The 21,269-nt window shown below is 49.3% G+C and overlaps 3 protein-coding genes across 8 annotated transcripts; 1 reads left to right on the top strand and 2 right to left on the bottom strand.

The window, feature by feature from the left end:
* Window positions 1-3,195: 3,195 nt before the first annotated feature.
* On the bottom strand, window positions 3,196-10,032 carry mcm9 (minichromosome maintenance 9 homologous recombination repair factor). Of its 2 annotated transcripts, none has more exons than XM_076137258.1 (15): window positions 9,791-10,032; window positions 9,348-9,529; window positions 8,861-8,996; window positions 8,584-8,690; window positions 8,214-8,420; window positions 8,030-8,111; window positions 7,639-7,839; window positions 7,250-7,375; window positions 6,962-7,081; window positions 6,494-6,668; window positions 6,207-6,409; window positions 5,862-6,065; window positions 5,558-5,640; window positions 5,340-5,485; window positions 3,196-5,249 (listed from the first exon to the last, which is right to left on the bottom strand). In XM_076137258.1, exons 2-15 carry the CDS (start codon window positions 9,504-9,506, stop codon window positions 4,046-4,048), a joined length of 3,153 nt encoding a protein of 1,050 aa, XP_075993373.1. In that variant the 5' UTR covers window positions 9,507-9,529; window positions 9,791-10,032; the 3' UTR covers window positions 3,196-4,045. The 2 variants fall into 2 exon arrangements, with proteins under 2 accessions (XP_075993373.1, XP_075993374.1); XM_076137259.1 differs by having other exon boundaries at window positions 9,904-9,975.
* A 158-nt stretch (window positions 10,033-10,190) lies between these two features.
* Window positions 10,191-16,622, top strand: cep85l (centrosomal protein 85L). 5 transcript variants are annotated; one of them, XM_076137262.1, is made up of 13 exons: window positions 10,191-10,424; window positions 10,884-11,024; window positions 11,109-11,875; window positions 12,025-12,107; window positions 12,433-12,544; window positions 12,658-12,816; window positions 13,439-13,591; window positions 13,906-14,060; window positions 14,126-14,243; window positions 14,543-14,593; window positions 14,689-14,760; window positions 14,879-15,041; window positions 15,668-16,622. In XM_076137262.1, exons 1-13 carry the CDS (start codon window positions 10,382-10,384, stop codon window positions 15,892-15,894), a joined length of 2,244 nt encoding a protein of 747 aa, XP_075993377.1. In that variant the 5' UTR covers window positions 10,191-10,381; the 3' UTR covers window positions 15,895-16,622. The 5 variants fall into 5 exon arrangements, with proteins under 5 accessions (XP_075993377.1, XP_075993380.1, XP_075993379.1 ...); XM_076137265.1 differs by having other exon boundaries at window positions 14,876-15,041; window positions 15,704-16,622; XM_076137264.1 differs by having other exon boundaries at window positions 14,876-15,041; window positions 15,686-16,622.
* gopc (golgi-associated PDZ and coiled-coil motif containing) lies at window positions 16,200-20,560 on the bottom strand. The gene is made up of 8 exons (XM_076137266.1): window positions 20,123-20,560; window positions 19,595-19,759; window positions 18,827-19,002; window positions 18,415-18,580; window positions 18,027-18,122; window positions 17,673-17,837; window positions 17,419-17,584; window positions 16,200-17,262 (listed from the first exon to the last, which is right to left on the bottom strand). Exons 1-8 carry the CDS (start codon window positions 20,387-20,389, stop codon window positions 17,156-17,158), a joined length of 1,308 nt encoding a protein of 435 aa, XP_075993381.1. The 5' UTR covers window positions 20,390-20,560; the 3' UTR covers window positions 16,200-17,155.
* Window positions 20,561-21,269: the final 709 nt, after the last annotated feature.

Raw genomic sequence — 21,269 nt, 5'->3', positions numbered from 1 at the left:
CACAGTTACACTTTCACTTCTCTTCATAGAACAAAACACAAAGAGATTGAGAAAGAAAAGTCATAACTTTCACATCACAAGCTGCCAATCACAGTGTGAAGTGGGCGTGTCTTCTCTCTCTCAGGTGTGGGTGTACGTCAGTGTTCCATATGTGTCAGTATTTATAGGCAGCAGATCCTCTGAGGAGCTATCGGCTGCTTAAAGCGCCTCACACACACGCGTGTGAAGTGCTACACATGTACACTGAAACCATGACAACACCATACACAAACACTGATGTTCTTTCAGTGAAACCAAACAAATGCACTATATGACCCTCACCTTAACCCCGCACCCAATTACACACAAACAATTCACAACAATAAATAAAAACAGCAAACATGTGAACTCCAATTCATTCACTCAGTCACACACGCTTTAATTGATTATTCTTGATTGATGTTTTGAGAAATCCACAGCAGTGAAGCTTCCTAGATTGTTCTGGTGATGTTCAGTGTGAGGATGACACCAGTGTGTGTGTGTGTGTGTGTGTGTGTGTGTGTGATGTGAGGAAGAGTTAACAGTAACTCCATTACTGTGTGACACTAATCTCTGTGGACCAAAGGTCATGGTTTTAGCAGACACTGGGATTAACGCTGGAGTTCCACTGTGGGTGCCCATCTCAGACCCCCCCCCCCCCCACACACACACACACACACACACACACAGGTTAGGAAAACGTTATGAGCTCCATAAAGACAAAAAACATAATGACAAAAACAAGTAAGAGAGAAACTCAAACACACATACACTCACATACACACGCGCGCACACACACACACACACACACAGCTCAGGATCATTTCAGAAGACATGCACACACACACACACACACACACACTGATTCATACCTCCTCTCGCTGCTCGGTGCCGAACAAACTCTTCCCGCGGTGACATCATTCCAGCAAACGTCCGTAATTCCCATATTTTTGGAAGATGAGGAGGAAGAGGAGGAGGAAGATGATTCCCAGTCCTTCGCCGCGGGACCACGAGCGTAGCGCCGCCCTGATCCTCGATCAGATCTGGGCTAAACACGCGCGCACACAAGGAGGAAGAATCCACTGGATCACCACATGATGATGATGGTGAAGATGAGGAGGAGGAGGATGATGGTGATGATGATGATGATGATGAAAAGGACGATGGTTGATCTGATGGATCTTCGGTCTGTCTGTCTGCAGACTCCCGCAGCCTGTCCGCACAGAGCTCCGTCACAGCGCCTCCCTGTGGACACGTGGAGACACGCATGGAAGGCAAATTCACACACGTGACACATTTCACGATAATGATGATGATGGAGATGAAGGTCGTTACCAGAGGGAGCGTCATGTCATTGTCTGTACTGTGAAGTGAGTTATTAATACTCATAATCATTATTATATTGCATTAAAAACTTTGCATTACTTTACAGATAAAATCATATTTGCATTCATGCATGAAAATATAAAACATTCTGCAGAAGAAGTGACATCAGAGCTACGAGGTCATAGGTCAGCCTGCGTGTGCATTAGAGTGTAAAGCTGCAGCCTGAACAATAAACTGCAGCTCAAATCCACCATCTGCTGCAGAATAAAGAGCCACACGGCACATACATGTAAACATGGTACAACATTCTACAACATACAGATCAGTCACAACCAGGATATAGATCATATATTGATCTGATAGTGTTTCATTCATATTATTGATATATTACTGATCGATCTCAGTGGACAGCAGGCCACTGAGAGGAAGACTCTTCAAAACATCTGTCTGCTGGATACATTGATTTGTTTTGGCCTTTTACACCCAGTAGGTGGCTTTTAGTGTGTATTTGCATCTCTGACTGGTGCAGAAGCTTTATTACAGAGAAAAGGAGCGCGGTGCCAGAATGCTCTCCAGGCCTGCTCAGATGTCATAAGACCTTAAAATAGAGCATTGATGGGACGCTAGAACTACAGTTAGATGTTCACAGTTACAGGTGTTAGTTAGGAGGCATGGAGGAGAAAAGAACATTACATCATCCATACAGTCTCCAAGTGACAAACTGGGAGGAAGCTTCTCATCTTAGAGCAGCAGGCACGACCCCTCTGTGGACAGAGACCCCAGCCCTAAGCAAGCAGGTTAAGAGGAGACTAACTTAATGAATATGTGTTCACGAGACAGATGGTCTCATGGCAACAACATCTGAGGCTTCTGTCATCAGAACAGAACAATGTTTCTGCAGTTTAGTCTTTGTTGTCGCATGGATCAAATCAGAAGAATCACAACCTTCAATTCTATGATGAATTGACAGAACAGGAATCTTACAAATATTGTTCCTCACCAATAAAGATGCAGAAAAGGGTCTGAAAGCCATTTGAAGCCACTATGAAGAACATCTTTTTGGCTTAGCCTGTGTGTGTGTGTGTGTGTGTGTGTGTGTGTGTGTAATCCCCCTCCACACACTGATTCATTCTGGGTTTAATCCCCATCACATCTGGAGGTCTGCAGCTCAAAGCTCCTCATCCTGTCATCACATCCTCCTCAGCAGGTCCACAGGCTCAGACTTCTTTGGTTTCCCCTTTGTGATCAACCAATCTTCACATTCATCATCTTCACTTTTATTGTTCATTATTTTGATTACTCCTGATTTTTGAACTGATCCATTTTTCTCATTTAACTTATTTCTTGCATTCTCACACCATTAGCGCCCCCGTGAGGGAGGCAGTGAGGGAGGCAGTAGTCGAGTGGGTAGCGAGTGGGTAGCGCTTCCGCTTAAGAACCGGAGGGTTGCCGGTTCGAGTCCCTGCCGAGGTGCCCCTGAGCAAGGCACCGAACCCTCGATTGCTCCCCCCTCTGCGAAGGGTGGTAATATAATGTAATGTAAGTCGCTTCGGATAAAAGCGTCTGCCAAATGATCGTAATGTAATGTGTGGACATGAGCCATACTGCAGAACATTCAGAGAGCGCGTGTGTACACAGAACCCCTTTGTAGCCCTACAGCGCCTCTCAGTGGCCAGTCTAGGTTATGGTCTGTTTGATGTGTTAGTTATTAAATCATAAACCAGTTTGAAGCTTGAGCTCTATCTATCTATCCTGCAGGTATAGATCACACACTGCCCCCTGCTGGAGAGTGATGTCATTACAAAGGAACATCAGCTGCAAAGAAAACAAAATCTGAGCACACAAACTGATAAACTTAGTTATTGATCTTTTATTTTCCTGACTATATAATCAAGTTATTATTCAGATTATTTTCCTTTTTCTGCACATGTTGAAGTAAAGGGGCGGAGCCAGACCTCCTGACTCTCTTATGATGTTACTGTTTACATTTGATGGAGCTTTGATCAAAGTTACATTGGGTCGACCTTTCCAAACCTTTGTGGACATTTCATGAAGTGATACTTTTATATTTTATACATTACTGAAGACTAGCAGGTCAAAGTTCTTATACAGGCCTTTCAGGGTCAAAGGTCAGAGGTCCACATATCAGTCTGTAACTAAGCTTCTGTCTCCATGTAGAGGAGCTTTAGGGGCTCTGACACCTCATCATGGACCCATAAGGGTCCATTAGAGACCTACAGACCTGAGGAGGAGAAGAACATCTACACACACACATTAACAGATGAACACACACACAGAGCTCAGACAAGACTTCTATAAAATTGTGATTTAAAAGGTTTTGATTTGAGACTGAAGCCTCACATGAACATGAAAACAAAGATGTTTGTTGTCTTCTCATCCTCATGTGAACCTAAACTTGCCCTGCAGAGAGAAGCCGGTCACCTGGCTTTGTTCTGTGTCGTGTTGTTGACGTTAAGGTTTGAACTTCAAACTACAAACTGGCTCAGACGCACTGTTTCCTTTTAGGATCACAGGTGTAAACTGAAGGAATAGTTAGTTAGAACCCCGATCCCTGTCTGTGCGCCGTCTGTCTGTCCATCTGTGCCCTGTGTGTTGTTTACATGGTGGACCTGCACACCTGTGAAGAGCAGGTGTGGTGACTGGAGGAGCTTAAACACGTCACGTTTGATTCCAGAGTTCTTTACACTTTATGTCTTTTGTTAACCTCTTGGTCCCAGTCGACATCGAGAACATCGTCGCTTAAATCTACGGAGCTGAACAGAGACGACGCCGAGAACTGAAAACACTTCCTCTTCCTGGAGGCACTTCCTGTGGCGTCGTCGCTGTGACGATCTGACCGGACGCTTGTTTGAGGTAGGACCTGAGTCCCTGCTGTTAGGTGGTGTTGCCATGGTGATGTAAGCTCTGCAGCGGGGGGCAGGGGGGTTACCTCACTTACCCTATCCACAGGCGTGACACAGCGGCCATCTTGGTTGTGTTCTGGAGCGTGGCCCCGCCCCCCAGCGCTGCAGGCGTCTGTGATGGCAGTTAGGGTGGAATTCTTGGAGTCTGTGCAGTCGAATGCAAAGCGCGCCAGCTTCATCACCGTTGCCGTGGACGCGCTGCGTGCTGGTCTGAAGGACGGCGGAGAACCAGCTGATGTGGAGGTGGGTGAGTCCGGTCCAGTCCCATCACCTCTGTTGACCCCTTGACCTGTGGATGTTTCCCTCTTATTGTATTCATCACGAGTCCTCACGCTGCCCCCTGCCTGTGAACCGCTGCGCTGCTGCAGACTTTCAGCGCCGAGTTTCTGGGGAATAATGGCATCCGATTCACAAGCAACCTTGATTTGTGAGCTCCACTGAAGCTCAACCTCTGCATTCAGGCTTCTGGTTTCAGTTTCCTGATGGTGGATCAAAGTTCTCATCCTTCTGGGCCTGAACATGAAGTCTGCCAGCTCTGCCTGCACGTCTCTCAGACTTTCATCTTCAGCCGCCATCTTTCTCCCTCCCCTCATCTCCTCGCTCACGTCTTCAAACCTTCCACCTCCTTTGGGAGAGGGAGGCTCCTCCTCTTTAGGCGAGGAGGCAGAGCTCTTACCTGCTAACATTGCTCCGACGGTTTTAGTCCCGTCTATCCCGGCGTTTGCTCCCACCTGGCCCCTCCCTCGCTCACTGAGTCTTTTGTCTCTCAGGTTCTTAGAGACTTTCTGCAGCAGAGAACCTGACGACTCTGGATCTGCTGCTGAGGATGAAGAGCGTCTTTCTGTGTGTGTGTGTGTTGAGTTCAGGCTTCTACCTGCTGTCACATCAGCTTCAGCTCCAGTGATGTCATGGAGTTGTGACTTGTGGCAGATGTTTGTCTGTGTGATGTGAAGCTGCTGGGAAGAGGAGCTGCTCTTCATCCTGAGAAGGAAAAACACATCAAGATCAAAAAGACATCTGTGATGTGCTGCACTAAGCAGGATCAGGGTCCAAGGACCCATGGGTCGGTACCTGGAGAGTCGATCCATCTCCGTGTGGAGGATGTGAGGGAGCCCCAGGCCCTCCAGGAGGACCTGGCACTGGGTTTGGTACTGCTGCATGGGCTCAGCAGGAAACGAGGTGAGTAAAGCGTTTACGTCTCCCAGCAGAGAACCTCCCTACAAGAGGGAACCCGGTCAATGCAAGACCAGAACCAAACACAGGACTGATGTTTATAGACGCTGCATCACCTGCATGGAGCACTCCATCACACACACGGCCATGACGGCGTCCTGGACCGTCACTGTCTCTCTGTACATCAGCCTGGCGTGAGCTTCAGACAGACAACAAGTATGAGTGTGAAGCTGAAGGGGACTGACCTCATGTGACCTCACCTGCTGTATGTCACAGCTCAGGAGGTCACACAAGGTCACATGACTCATTCAGCACCTGCAGAATGAGTCACTACACAAAGATCAAACTTTACATTCACAGTATAAACTGTAAAGACTGTCAGGTTCTATAATATGAATATGTGGAGGAAGAGGAGGAGACCTTCAGCCAGTCTGCTCAGGCTCTCCAGCATGCGGATGGTGGTGCGCGCTGCGTTGCGTCCGTGGCTCTGGCGCTGCAGCTGATAGTAGCGCGTCAGGATGGCGTTGGCCTCCTCCGACACGTGAGGCCGCAGACGTTTGAGCAAACGGAAATACGCCTTCATCTTCTCCATGGACCACAGGCCCGAGGACTCGGCAGGAACTCCTACAGACCAGATCGGAACATCAAGTACATCAGATACATCGTCTCACTCAGTAACAGACCCACGTTTCCATGGTTACTGGACAGATGATGGCTCCTCCTGCAGACACTGAAGAAGAACCAGCAGGTGGCAACGCCTCCTACCTTTCTCCTCCAGGATGAAGGCAGAAATGATGCGGTCCCAGTCTGGGTTTTTGGTGTCCAGGAGAACCAGAACCAGATCAAAGCGACTGAGCAGAGGACTTGCCAGAGCCACATTGACTGACACCGGGTCACCAGGGTCGTACTGACCTTTAGGGTTAGTGGCTGCCAGGATAGTGGAGCGAGTGTTGAGCTTACACACGATGCTGCAGAGAGAGGGAGGAGCCTCCATGAGCTTCAGTACAGCACAGTGTGTGTGTGTGTGTGTGTGTGTGTGTGTGTGTGTGTACCCAGCTTTGGCCACACTGATGGTTTGTTGCTCCATGGCTTCGTGGATGCTGATGCGGTCGTGTTCCTTGATGCTGTTGAATTCGTCGATGCAGCACAGACCGCCGTCAGACAGAACCAGAGCTCCGGCCTCCAGGTGCCACTCGCCGCCATCCTTCACTGCCGTGACCGTCAGCCCTTCACAGGAAGTCACACGGCGATCAAAAGCAAATTGGCATTGTGATGCATTGAGGACGTAACTGCGTAGGAGAGATTAGATGGTGGAACTAAACCACACAGGAAGAGCAAACTGAGGCGGAGAAAGATGGATTATTATTATTATTGAAGACAGATTGATCAGATTTCTCATAGGACCCCCCATTGGGGTAAGGGTCAAAGGTCAACATATACAATAACACAACAAGAGCCGACATCTCATGAGACAACAAGCAGAAGGTGTAACATACATGTAAACATGTTCACACGTGTACCTGCGCTGGTGGATCCGATCCCGGCGGTGAGGACGGAGCGTGGCGTGATCTTAGCTGCATACTTAAGAAACTGAGACTTCCCAGTTCCTGGATCTCCCACCAGCAGCATGTGACACTCACCTGCACGGTAGGGTCACCAGACAGTTACTACATCTAAGGCTATATATGTGTGTGTGTGTGTGTGTGTGTGTGTGTGTGTGTGTGTGTGTGTGTGTGTGTGTGTGTGTGTGTGTGTGTAAAATAAGACTATAACTTTATCATTAGAGAAGAGCAGAATTTAACCCTAACCTCTGATTTTTGCTCCAGAAGAATCTATTCTCTGCACCCCCCCGGCCAGCACCATGGCAACCGCCAGTTTAACCACATACATACCAAACACCTGCGGGCACAGACTGGACAGTATGTGGTTCCTGCCTGCAGGGGGAGACAAACACACAGTTGTCTTGCAGTGTGTTGTGTAAATGTCGTGTGTGCAAACAATTCAGATTAGTTTGACCCTTACAGCAAAAATTCAAAATGGCAGAAAATCAGGTTAAGCACAAATGGGCGTGGCCTATACAACGATAGCTCTCTTGGTTATTCCAACACTTCCTGCCATCAGCTCAGAACTTCTCCCACAATCCAAACTAGCTGGAGCTCACAGCCGCCTTGGCTGAGGCATGAAAAGCATGGCGTACCAGCTAAAGGGCGGAGCTTGTAGCTTTCCCAGAAGTCCTCAAACTCTCTCTGCACGTCTTCCATGAGCAGAGCTCCGGTAGCCTGCTGGTTGTTCACTTCTATGTTGTTGGCTTTGAGCACCAGCTCCACGTCACAGCGCGCCCCGTCACAGAGCGGCCTCCAGCGCTGACACATCACCCCGTACACCGTCACATCATCGCCTGGGGACGCCACAGCGTGCGGCGCCACCAGCAGGGCGCACAGGAAGAACCACACCTCAGATTAGAAGATCAAAACACAACAACAAACCAACTCCTCAGATGTGAGCTCGGATCCACAAACGGCCTCATGAGGAACAAAGTCTGCACTCTGATGTTCACGGCTGTGATCTCAGTGATTTGTTCTTCTTACCAGATTTGCAGCTGTCGACCAGGTCATCTTCAAGGACCACCACCATGGAGCGAGGAATGCTGCCCACCAGCAGCCTCTGGACCTGTGGGGGTCACATTGAGATGCTTGTATGATGATCTGAGCTTCTCTCTCTCTCTCTCTCTCTCTTCCTGTCTGCCATCTTTCTTTCTTGGTCTCCTCCTACCTGCTCCTGGATCTTGATCTCCTGGTAGTCTCTGCAGGCAGCAGGCTCAGATCCTCCAGACAGGCAGCTGAACCTGGAGGAGCTGCAGCCCTCAGGATTGGGGCAGAAGGACGGAGGCTCAAAGGTGTAGAACTGATGGAAGTCAGCGAGCAGCGTGAAGACGTGGCGACACTTTGAGCAGATGTAGTCGCGCTCAAACTCCAGGACCTGTGAGAGATGTGAGACAGATGTGTTGATCCTTCTGGGTTGGTGTAGATTTCAGATGTCCAGCAACTAAAACATGTCGACTTTAATGAAAGGATTTCTTCACTTCCTGTATGTGGATGACAAGGTTCTTCCATATGAGCTAATATAATAAACCATCTGTTACCTTGGCAACACTTGTGCGTATGATGGTGCCAGTGACAGACAGGAAGTGTCCCACGTCTCTGGCTCGGGGGACAGTGTCTCTGGTGAGCTCTGGACACACTGGCAGGCCTGCAGAGAGGACAGCTGAAGGTGAGACAGACAGGTGGAGGTGTGGAGGCTGCCGGTCAGTCAGGTCTCAGTCAGGTCCCAGTCAGGTCCCAGTCAGGTCCCAGTCAGGTCCCAGTCAGGTCTCAGTCAGGTCCCAGTCAGGTCCCAGTCAGGTCCCAGTCAGGTCTCACCTGTGATGCGAGCATGCAGAGTGCGCTCCACTCGCTCTCCTTTGGAATTATGGGAAAGTTCTGTGGCAGTTCTGTGCAGGACTTTATCAAACAGAGCCAGGACTTCATTGGGACACGAGTTAAAGTAGTCAGCAACCTGTGGGAGATCAAGACGCCCTCGTCAATCAATCCATCATGTCAGAGTGCTGCAGATTAAACAGAGGCTTCCATCAGCCAGGTTCATCATCAGGACGAGGAAGAGTCTTCTGCTTCTGTTTCTGTGTGTGTGTGTGTGTGTGTGGGTGGGTGTGGGTGTGGGTGTGTGTGCGTGCGTGCGTGCGTGCGTGTGTGCGTGTTCTGTGTTAGCGATTCTTCAGGCATTCATCAGCATGAACATTTCTGTTATAATCTGGCTTCATTCACTTCCTGTGGCTCTGTTAGTTTGAAGTTTGATCATTTGGTCCCGTTTGTGTTTCAGCTGGCAAAGAGCCTTCAGTCATGACGTCACCTCCATGTTGTCTTCAAACAGCGTCATGGCGTTGACCACCACAGCCTGGTGTGAGTCTCCACTGGTGTCTGCAGTGAGCTGGAGCACGTCGCCATGGTGATGCTCCCTCACGTAGGCTTCGATCGCCCGCAGAATCACAGCTTCCTGTTCCTGGTTCATCGGCAAGGCGCTGATCTGCGTCCCTGCAGGGAAACAAACAAACACAGCTGTTAAACATCAGTGACATGTTGAGATGTCGAGAAGAAAATAAATGTTTCACTTGAAAGATAAATACGCGACAAAACAACGGCACTTTGTCAAACGGACGAACATTTAAGTCGTTCGTACATTAAAGTCTGTAGTTTAAATCAGCTTTGGTGATAACTGCGTTAACTGTCGTTTTAGTTTATAAACTCCACGTTAAGTCAAAGAGCTTAGAGACACCAAATAAACGGAAAACATACAAACACAAACGCGTCCGAGCTTCAGGTCGCTTTCAATGTTTCGCGGGCAGCAAATGTGCCGCACTGTGCCCTGAACTCGTTCTTCCAGGACCCCGCTGATCAGCGCCACCTACCGGCCTCCCCCGCGACACGTTCTGAGCTCCCTGCGTTCAGACCAGGGATCGGCAAGCTTTTCAACTGGGAGAGCCAAAAAAAACAATTATTTCTAAATGTATTTCCTTGAGAGCCATTTATATATGCACGACCCGGATGTAAATACCGTGCGGTCTGAATTCAGGGCAGTCGGATCATGTTCTCCAATACAATTCCGGTACATTCTTTCAACATAAAAGTATGAAGATCACTAAGGGCAGAGGGAGGAAGAGGAGGAGGAAGGGGGAGGGGTCTGTGAGATCACTTCCACTCATCCCTCCTCTCCTCTTTTTCTCTCCTCTTCTCTTCTCCGTGGTTCTGACCCAAACCTTTCGTCGGTTCATGTTCGGTTTGTCGCGGTCCGCTGTGCAGTCGGAACGGAACATTTCAGGCATGTTGTAGTTCTGTTCAGCGCTCGCTCGCTCTTTGTCCCTGCCGCAGTGCCCTGGAGCAAACAGAATGTGGGGCAGAAGTGATGAAGATGGATACGAAGCTAAAACAGGTGAGGGGTGTGTGTGTGTGTGTGTGTCTCTGTCTGTCTGTCTGTCTGTCTGTCTGTCTGTCTGTCTGTCTGTCTGTCTGTCTGTCTGTCTGTCTGTCTGTCTGTCTGTGTGTGTGTGTGTGTGTGTGTGTGTGTGTGTGTGTGTGTGTGTGTGTGTGTGTGTGCGCGCGTGCGTGCGTGTGAATAAATCTGATAAGAGATAAAAACAAACACTTTAAAACCAAACAGTAACAATTTAGGCTTGTCAACAATAATAATATGATAATAATATAGAAGTTATACACAAACACACATACACACAGGCTGCATACGTGTAATATACAGTCTCTCAGCGTGTGTGTGTGTAACATATAAACTGTATTGTACCTGTGCTGTATTGTACCTGTGCTGTGTGTGTGTGTGTGCACATGTATGTCTGTGTGCGTTTGTGGCTATGTGTGTGTGCGTGCGTGTGTGTAGGCTCCTCCTCCTCCAGCTCCTCCGGCCGTCTCTCAGCCTCTGACTCTCTGTGGCCCATCATCCCGTTTGATGGCGGTGGTCTGCGTCGTCGTCACAGCACAGCGTCTGACAGCGGAGACACGGGCATCGACAGCGTGGAAGGTTAGGGGGCGGGGTCTCCATCTGTACTCACTCAGAATGATCACATCACATTGTCACAGAGTCTAACTGTGTTTCTTTCTTCAGATCACTCCAGCTCCAGCACCACACCTTCATCAGTCCAGGGTCTCAGTCTGCCCTTCATCCCACCCTCCTCCTCCTCCTCCTCCTCTGACTTCTCCAAACTGAGCCTTCCAGGCTCTCCATGTAACAGCAGTAGTTGGAGGTCCGGTCAGCTGGGTGCTGTAGAGCCCATGAGGAGGTCTTCCTCTCTCACCAGGCTGTCATCTGGGCCTGATCAGAACCTCAGTACAACATGGGGCTATAGATGCGGTCCAGATTCACATGGGTCCTTAGACAGACGTCTGCTCCACAGCTACAAGAGAGACCCTCTTTCTCCAAACGCCGATGTTTTACTCCCATTATCCTCCTCCTTCTCCTCTTCACTCTCCAGCAGCTCAATTCTGCGCTCGCCAGGTGCCGCGCCCCTTCACCGCTACGGGACCAGCATCAAGTCCAGAGGGCTCGGACCAGATCGGTTCTCACCTCTCAAACAAAGATCGGACATCAGCTGCAGAGTCTCAGCAGAGGCGGAGTCGCTCCATCTCATCTCTCCAGACACCCCGCCGAGTCAGCAGGCGAACCGAAGCTCCGCCCACCAACCGGACCTCAGAACTCAGATATGGCTGACGGAGCAGATGGAGGCCAAACTGGACCCTAGAGGTGAACTGGGTCGGATCGGTGTTACAAGAGCAGAGGACTGTGGGAATATGTCGTTTCCATGGCAACAGGAGCGTCAGCACCAAGCAGGTTGCAACCAGATGAGAGACGACAACAAAAAAAGAAGAGAAGAGGTAAAAAAAACTAAACAATGACCGGATGAAGTGGAGCTTTCTTTCTTTTCTGATACCTGAACCTGTGTGTGTGTGTGTGTGTGTGTGTGTGTGTGTGTGTGTGTGTGTGTGTGTGTGTGTGTGTGTGTGTGTGTGTGTGTGTGAGACAGATGCCCTGGACCGCTCTGCCTGGGAGCTCTCTGGTGAAGGTTAAAGAAGGTCTGCTGAGACAGAAGGAGCTGGAAATTCATCGGTAAGCACGCTCGACCCCTCCAGGGGGCGCTGTGGGGACTTTATTTACATCTACGCCATTTATTTGTCTTTAAGCTTTCTTATTATGTTTTTATCCTTTGACATTTGTAATATTGTATTGAATTTGTTTTCCTTATTTCACCTCAGGTCTTTTTAATGTTTCTTTGTTTTATTTTCTTTATTTAATGGCTGATCCTGTTACTCAGTCAAATATCTGAGTGCAAAGATTGATTTGATTGATTGATTGATTGATTGATTGAGCAGAAAAAACATTTTCAAATCAGCAGGTCAAAGGTCAGGGATCATTTGTGTGTGTTGGTGTTCAGACAGAAGCAGCAGATCCTGCAACTTCACGTGAGGATCAGAGAGAACGAGCTCAGAGCTCAGCAGGTCCTGCAGAGGTCACGACCCGATGACCCGTACGGCCTCAACACCAAGGTACTGATACCAAGTCTAAAGTGATACACAAGATCACTGACATGGAGCTAATGAGCTAATGAGCAAATGAGCTCTGAACATGAAGAATGAATCAACTCTGTGTTGTTCAACAGGAAGCAGCAGCGAGCAGGAAGCCGTCACATCTCTCCTGTGACACAAAGGAGCTCAGCAGGAAACTTGCAGTGGCTGAACTGGAAGTTTTCCATCTGAAGGAATCTCTAAAGCAAGTGGAGGGAAAATACGCAGAGGAAGTCAGGAAGCTGGAGGAGAAGGTAGATCTCCACCAAACATCTCAGAGGATCAAGTTCATGAGGCCCAGATGAGATCATCTCAAACAATCTTCTATCATTTGTTTGTTCAGACTTCAAAGATCCAAAGAAAAATTCCATTTAGGTTTTTTTAGTTTGTGTCAGTGTAGTATCCAGTCTCTCCTCATAAAGGCTCAGTGAGCCGCTCAGCCGTGTTCTTCAACACGGAACCTGACCGGCTGCAGGCTGAAGGTCCGCCCCTCCCCCAGCTGGTGTCAGGCCCCTCCCCCGGCTGGTGTCAGGCCCCTCCCCCTGCTGGTGTCAGGCCCCTCCCCCTGCTGGTGTCAGGCCTCTCCCCTGGCGGCATCAGATCCTTGCTGACTGATTCTCCCTCGTAGTGCTTCTGTTTTATTCACTCACACAAACAGGAGCTACACTGCACAGCACGACCCAGAAAAACAACTCTGCCCCCTGGTGGCTCTGCTGGATCCCACGACACTAAACAACACACTGACTGAAAGCTATTAAGAGTTTAAATAGACAGCTGATCACAAGTATAAAGAGGTTATAATGATACATTTCTGTTCTAGTCATAAAACCTAGAATATGAAATGTGAAATTGAAATCAGGTGTTTCTTGTTCACAGATGAAGACCAGAGATCGTTACATCAGCAGTCTGAAGAAGAAGTGCAAGAGAGAAGCTGAGCAGAACCAAGAGAAGCAACGACGCATCGAAACCTTAGAGAGATACCTGGCTGACCTGCCGACCCTGGAGGAGGTACAGACTCAGGCCCAGCAGGTACACACACACACGCACACACGCGCACATACACACGCACACACACACACGTACACAACATAAGCTGTGTTTCCAATTCCAGTTTTACTGAGCAAAGTTCCTCAGTGAGTCGTCAGTTTGATGAAATGATGCAAGTTCAGTGATGAAGAAGAGCAGTAAACACGGCGCTGCTCTTCATCATGTTTGGTCTCTGATAGAGGAATGAGCCTCATCGTGTTCCACTAAGAGCACTCAGACAAACAGGACTCAGCTCAACCTGAGCTCAGCTAATGCTTACAGAGCTGAAGGTAAACCCCACCTGTGTGTGTTGTTAGATGGAGGAGGTCCAGAGGAAAGCAGATGATCTGGAGAACACAGTGAGTCAACTGGAGGACAACCAAGAGGAAGGACGAGTGCTGAAGAAGAAGAAAGATGAACTGATCAAGACACAGACCTACAGAGAGAGAGAGCTGATCACATCTGTGCACAGGTATCAATACAACCTGAGGTCAACATGAGGTCAACATGAGCTCACCCTAACCCTAACCCTCTCAGCCTGCAGGCACAGGTGCGTCGTTGTTTAGATGATGGGATCAGACTTCCTGTACTCGACCTGAAACAACTTGAGGTAGAAAACATTCAGCTGTTGGAGCAACAGAACCACAGCAGCAGGGTAACACACACGCACACACACGCACACGCACGCACGCACACACACACGCACGCACGCACGCACGCACGCACGCACGCACGCACGCACGCACGCACGCACGCACGCACGCACGCACGCACGCACGCACGCACGCACGCACGCACGCACGCACGCACGCACGCACGCACGCACGCACGCACGCACGCACGCACGCACGCACGCACACACACACACACACACACACACACACACACACACACACACACACACACACACACACACACACACAGTGATTAACACTTCTTGTCTCTGTCCACCAGCTGATTGTGGACCAAAAGGAGAAGATTGACCAATTGACCTTTGAACTCACAGTAAGGAACAAATCTACACGCAGCGTTTCTTAACCTGGGGTCTGGGGTCCTCTGTGGGTCGGTTGGTTGTTGGTTGATGTTTCTTTCTCCATCAGGTTGTCAGGAAGAGGGGGGGTCTCTCTTATCAGCTGCTTGAAGAGGAGGACGGCCCGCCCCCCCCATCACAGGTATCAGTCAAACATTATGGTCTTCCTGAGACACAGTGTGGACACAGATGAAGACCAGAGTCTTCAGAGTCAGAGGGTCATGGTTAGGGTAACCTTCTCTCTGTGTCTCCACCAGCAGGAGGGGGGGGGGCCTGCCGGGGCCCAGCTGGAGCTGCCTGAGTCGGGCCGTCTGCTCAGAGAGATGTCCCTCTGTCTGCTGGAGCTCCAGGCCCTCTGCAGCATCCTGAGCCAGAGGTCACAGGGTCAAGAGCCCAACCTGAGCCTGCTGCTTGGCATCACATGTACGTGTGGGGACGGTCACATGAGAGACAATCATGACAGAGAGAGAGAGGGGGGAGAGAGAGAGAAGGGGGGGGAGAGACACGCATGAGAGAGGGGAGAGAGACAGAGAGGGGGAGGGAGAGAGAGACAGAGAGACACACACATGAGAGAGAGAGACACGCATGACAGAGAGAGAGAGGGGGGAGAGAGAGAGAAGGGGGGGGTGAGACACGCATGAGAGAGGGGAGAGAGACAGAGAGGGGGAGGGAGAGAGAGACAGAGAGACACACACATGAGAGAGAGAGAGAGAGACACGCATGACAGAGAGAGAGGGAGGAGAGAGAGAAGGGGGGGAGAGAGAGAAGGGGGAGGGAGACACACGAGAGAGAGAGGGGGCGAGAGACACACAGGAGAGAGGGGGGAGAGAGACAGAGAGGGGGAGGGAGAGAGAGACAGAGACACACACGAGACAGACAGACACACAAGAGACACAGAGAGGCACACACATGAGAGACAGACACACCCGTCTGATCCGTGTCATGTTCCCTCTTTACTCTACATACGTGTGTGAACCTCATCATGTTACTGCAGACAGGTTTGGTGTTTCTCTGCTTTACTTCCTGTTTATACTCTGTGGTGTCTGCAGCAGTGGGCGTGTCTGCAGCAGTGGGCGTGTCTGCAGCAGTGGGCGTGTCTGCAGCAGTGGGCGTGTCTGCAGCAGTGGGCGTGTCTGCAGAGGAGAGCGGCGTGGACCAAGGGTTAAGAGTCAAACTCCTCGAGGTCGGAAAACTCCGGGAAGACGTGGACCATCTTAGGAAAAGCATCTGGGACTGTTACTCCCAGTGGACCAGGGACAGCCGTGTGTCCCTGTGAGACCCAGCATGCTTCACTTCTGACCTCTGACCTCTGGCCCTGTGAGCTTCATGTGTACATTTGTGACAAAGTGACACAGGTCTGAACAGATTATGACTTTGTTTCAGTGTCGTGTTATTGTGGCATTTAATGCATGTGTGTGTTTGTGTGTGTGGGGGGCGTCCAAACCCTAGCGCACACACACACACATCATCTCCTGCTGAGCTGACACACCAGCAGAGAGGAAGTGAAGCTTGATGTTCTACACTAAGGTATCTACTTCCTGTATGAGTCAATTGTTTTAGGATGCACAAACTTCTACAAACTTCCTTAAAATGAAACTTTATTCGCACAGTAACTGTTTCTTCTCTCACCACAATCTAATTCATGTAACAGACATTAATCATTGTGAGACAATATTTAGAAGCCAAAGGGGTTAATTCATAAAACGGCCCCATCTGCAGGCCGGTTGATGCAGCTGCAGTTCAAGCTCATCTGTGTAAAGACGGTTCAGATGTCAGTGATCCATACATTTCATTGATCATTCATCAGTTTATTGAAATGTGATTTATGAATAATAATCCAGGTTTTATGGATTAACCCCCGAGGCTCCAGAGGAACATCGTGTTTATATTCATCAGAAATATTAAAGGAGGAATTCAATCTGCTGCTTCATACAAAATAAAAAGGCTTTAAACAACAACCGAGTGGAAGATCAACCAGGAAACCAGATAGAAGATCAACCAGGAGACCAGATAGAAGATCAAATAGGAGACCAGATAGAAAAGTGTTCAGAGACTAAAAGACATCTGAATAAAACTTTCATCATCCTCATCTTCACCTCTGAACTCTGTGTAGTGATGAAGATGATGAAGGTTGGCATTAAGAACATAAAGGGATCAACACTGTTCAGTCATTCAACATGTGAATATGACACACACACACACACACACACACACACACACACACACACACACCTGGAGCATGATGGGAGCTGCTGCAGCTTCCAGATGCTTCCAGGTGACGTTGTTCCTAATTGACCTGCGCCCGGCGTCCACAGGAGAAAGGAGCACAAAAGCTTTGATTGAAGGATTACAGCCTCTTCCTCCTCTTCCTCACTGTCCCTGTATTAACACTTTCTTCTGTTCATCCACCACCTCGGTCCATCAGGAGGAAGAGAGAAAACACACACACCTTCCTTTTCACGTTTATCCCTCGTTTGTCTGGAGTCTTTCAACCCGATTGTACGTCGACCCTCAGCGGCGGCGGCGAGGTGAAACCTCTACGATGAGACGTCCAACCCCGCAGGGTTTGGGGGAGGGGCTTCCTCAGAGGGCGTGGTGCGTTCTCCATTCTCTGCTCCGTTACTAACCGACATCTTCTCCAGAGCTGCAGGCATGACACACACGCACACGCACACACACACACACACACACACACACACACACACACACAGTCAGAGGACAGAGGCAAAGAGTGGCAACGACGATGATGATGAAATGTGAATATTCACACACACCCACACACACACACACAGTCCCTCACCCTGCAGTGACGCCGAGCTGTTGCTATGTGGCGCTGTGCTGCTGTCCTCCAGTTCATCCAGGTACAGGCGGTAACGATGGCCGCTGTCGTCTTCATACTCCACGTTCTCGTCATCACTGTCCACCTCTGGAGCCACGTAGACCACCTCGAACTCAATCTGTCCCCGCTACACACACACACACACACACACACACGTGTCATGAAAGATACAGATAAATAACGTGTTACCTCCTGTGTGTGCACACGCATGTTACCTGTTGGGACAGGATGGTCACGGCCTCCTTGTGTTTGGCGTCTCGTAGGTTGATGCTGTTGACGGCCAGGATGGCGTCGCCCACATGCAGACCGCCACATCGGTCAGCAGGCTGGCTGGGATGAATCTCTGAGATCAGGATGGGAACGCCGTGCTCCTTCCCCCCCTGACACACACACACACACACACACACACACACACACACACACACAGACAAACATGACTCAGCTCCATGTTTACTGGTCATCTTCGTCACTGTGTGTGTGTGTGTGTGTGTGTGTGTGCGTGTGCGTGTGCGTGCGTGTGCGTGTGCATGTGTCTGTGCGTGTGTGTGTGTGTTCGCGTGTGTGTATACCGTGATGGAGATGCCCAGCCCCTCGTGGTCGTCCTTGGCGAGCACCACCTTCCTGATCGGGCCGACACCCTGGGTTTTCTTCAGCACGTCTGAATCCTGGAACAACAGAAACACGTGAAGCAGCAGCTGATGATGATGATGATGATGATGGTGATGATGTCACTCATACGAGCGTGTGGACGACGACATCGTGCTTCATGCAGGAACACAAATCGACCAAAGGCACAAACAGTCCACTTAAAGAGAGCAGGATGTCAGCGGACCACACTTCCTGTCAATCAAACAGCTGTTTGATCTTCGTCCTTCCGTGTTCTTACTTTCTTTTCTTTTGGTTTCTTTTCTTCTACTACTCTAAACTTACTAACTAAAGAGTTGAAGCTGCACTCACATGGCCCACAGGAGAGGTGAGAGGCTTCTTGGGGTCATTGCGCCCCCTGCAGGCCCGGATCACCGTCTTGTGGCGGTGCAGGTGGATCTCGGCCTCCAGCTGGTTCCACAGTTTGTCGTGAGCTGGACCCTTCATGTCGCGACCCAACAACTGAATCTGCTGCACCCTGAGACACACACACAGCCGTCACACGCACACACCTGATTAAGATCAATCACATCAGTGAAGTCAGTTTGTTACTCACATTTATTCTTTTTGATTTCCAATATCAGCTATTTCCATCGAGCATTACACTCTCCCTCCCTCCCTCCCTCCCTCTCTCCCTCCATGGAGCTAAAGGTAAACAAACCCACAGGTCCTCTGGCGTGAGGCTCTCTGGTGGGCGTGGCCTGTGGTCAGCTGACTCTCTTACCTGCCTGCCAGCTCCTTGTCTAAGTATTTAGCAGCCAGTCTGGCTCCATAGACTTCAGCCTGCAGTACAGCCATGTGCCTGCGGAGGGCCTCGTTGTCCTTCTTATACTGCCTCATTTCAGCCTCCAGTCTGGCTTCAGTCATCTTGTCCTTCCTGCTGGCCTCCAGCTCGTCCTCCTACACACGCACACGCACGCACACACACACACACACACACACAGTTTTACTTAAATGATGATTCAAAGGCCAAGAATGACAAAAATAATGAAATAATAATAAAGAGACAAAACAATAATGTATGAATGTGAGGCAGTGTGTGTGAAACAGATCAGTGAGGTCAGCCGCCATGTTTACACCCCACAATGCAGCACAGAAGTGAAGTCAACACACTGATAACACACACACACTTACCACATCCTCCAGTGTGGGTGGAGGCTTTAGAAGAGAGGAGGAGGAAAAGAAATAAGTTCAGGATTAAAGAGAAACAAAGATGAAAGAAGCAAACGACCAACAAGAGAGTAAAGCAGGAGAGAGGGGAGTGTGTGTGTGTGTGTGTGTGTGTGTGTGTGTGTGTGTGTGTGTTTTCATCATTTACACCATTAAACTAAAACACAGACTGAACTGCAGCTCGGTGCTTAGGGGCCGTGGAGAAAGTGACGACCTGAACACAGGACACATTTATACAACACCACCACTATCACACTACATACTACATACACTACACACAAGACTACATCCTACACACTACATCCAGTCATTATCTACGTACCAGTTTGCCTTTGATGGAGTCTGAGTCTTCAGCTTGGCCCTGCTTGGCGTGGAGCTGCAGCTGCAGCGTGTGGAGCTGCAGAAGTTGATCATGAACTTCCCTCTCAACCACCGCTCGCTCAGCCTGAGCCTCAGTCAGCTCAGAGCGCAGATCCACCAGCTGAGCCTGGGGGGGCAACAACACAACACATTAACCGTTTGAATATGATTCATCTTCATCTCTCTAAACCCCATATATGTTTAAACTGTATATAAACTGTATGTATACTTGTCTTCACTGAGTCACATTACAGGTGTTACAGATATCAAACCTGAATAACATCGACAAAGAACTATATCACCTATAACAAACATCAAATGGAACTTTGAGACTGAGAAAATGTCTCCAAATCTACAACAAAGTAAACATTTCCAATGTTCGCTTTGTGTCGCTCATAGTTGTGAGGCTCGTTTGTGTGTGCAGCTTCCAGATGATACAGATGTTTCAGCTTTTCCACTCTGACCTCCAGCTCGGCTCTCTGCTCCTCACCTCCACTTTGTGATTAAGCTGGAACACCGTCTGTGTCTTGTGGCACAGCTGAGCGAAGCAGGAGCTCAGGCTCGTCATCTTCTGCCGGCCCTCGTAGGTGATGTCAACCTGGTCCGGGTCGATTTCTCCCAGCAGCAAATCCACGTCCACAAAGGCTTTGTCGAACTCTTTCTCCAGAACCTCCAGCCAGCGGAACATGGACATACCGGGGCCGAGGCCCGAGCCCGATCCTGGGCCCACCGGGGAGCAGCCAGCCGAGGCGGACATTTCTACAGCTACGGCACGGAGCTAAGCGGCTAACACGGCTAACGGACACGTGGCGGCCAGGACGGAGTGGAAACAGATGATTGGATCAATCGATGTCTGGGAATAAGAATTTTAATAAACAAACAAATCCCGATCCTGCCGAGAAACTCCTGACCAGGAAGTCCAAATCTGACGATGATCTCTGTCATGCAGCTGCTGCTGTCTGCCTCCTGCAGTCCAGAGCAATCGAGAGCAGATCGCGAGGGACAGACAAACAGTTTACTACAAAAAAAAGACACATCGTCACACAATATAATAAGTATATGATAATATAATTACGGTCATTATAACGCTACTCTCCATACGGAATGAAACGTTAGCTTCACCAAAAATCAATACGAAGAACAATAAAATCAATTTCCATTATCAACATGTAAACAAGTCACCTCTCCAGCTGTACAAACACAAACACAAGCAGAGCCTCGTCATGTAACGCGGCCACCGCATTATTTACATTTCAATTGATTTTTCTTAATTTGATTGGTCGTCTTAAATACAACGACGATCAATAGTCTGAGCTTTGTCGCCCTCTGTAGGTCTTCAGTGGAACCGCAGGGTGAGAGGCGAAAGCACTAGGGAGCCAGTCGCCCATGGCAACCACCCACCACGTGACCGCCAGTGTCCCAGATTGATCCCCCCCCCCTCTGTGTCCTTCTCTCCTTCCTTTAACCTCTTCATCTTTTCACTCCTCCTCTTCCTCCTCCTCATTTTCTTTTTCATTTCATTTCTTATTCTTCCCTTCCCTGACAAATATAAACATACAACACATTATTTAGACTTCTGATTATTTATTTATTTTTGAATTAAGGGGGAGGTGTTAGCCTAGCATAGCACACAGACT

The sequence above is a fragment of the Genypterus blacodes genome, unplaced genomic scaffold, assembly GCF_046128005.1.
Source record: "Genypterus blacodes isolate CSIRO-AG114 ecotype Tasmania unplaced genomic scaffold, CSIRO-AGI_Gbla_v1 ptg000301l_1, whole genome shotgun sequence".
NCBI classification, from domain to species: domain Eukaryota; kingdom Metazoa; phylum Chordata; class Actinopteri; order Ophidiiformes; family Ophidiidae; genus Genypterus; species Genypterus blacodes.
The sequence above is the reverse complement of the archived record's forward strand: the minus strand, read 5'-3'. Positions and strand labels throughout refer to the sequence as shown.

Coding starts and splice junctions, on each gene's coding strand:
- gopc (XM_076137266.1), bottom strand. CDS start 20,389: ATGTCCGCCTCGGCTGGCTGCTCCCCGGTGGGCCCAGGATCGGGCTCG. Junction 18,123..18,414: donor TCACCTCTCCTGTGGGCCAT/GTGAGTGCAGCT, acceptor CTGTTGTTCCAG/GATTCAGACGTGCTGAAGAA. Junction 17,263..17,418: donor CAGCTCGGCGTCACTGCAGG/GTGAGGGACTGT, acceptor TCATGCCTGCAG/CTCTGGAGAAGATGTCGGTT.
- mcm9 (XM_076137258.1), bottom strand. CDS start 9,506: ATGAACCAGGAACAGGAAGCTGTGATTCTGCGGGCGATCGAAGCCTAC. Junction 5,486..5,557: donor TGATGGAGTGCTCCATGCAG/GTGATGCAGCGT, acceptor TCCCTCTTGTAG/GGAGGTTCTCTGCTGGGAGA. Junction 5,250..5,339: donor GAGATGGATCGACTCTCCAG/GTACCGACCCAT, acceptor TTTCCTTCTCAG/GATGAAGAGCAGCTCCTCTT.
- cep85l (XM_076137260.1), top strand. CDS start 10,382: ATGTGGGGCAGAAGTGATGAAGATGGATACGAAGCTAAAACAG. Junction 12,108..12,432: donor AAGGAGCTGGAAATTCATCG/GTAAGCACGCTC, acceptor GTTGGTGTTCAG/ACAGAAGCAGCAGATCCTGC. Junction 14,244..14,542: donor AACAGAACCACAGCAGCAGG/GTAACACACACG, acceptor TCTGTCCACCAG/CTGATTGTGGACCAAAAGGA.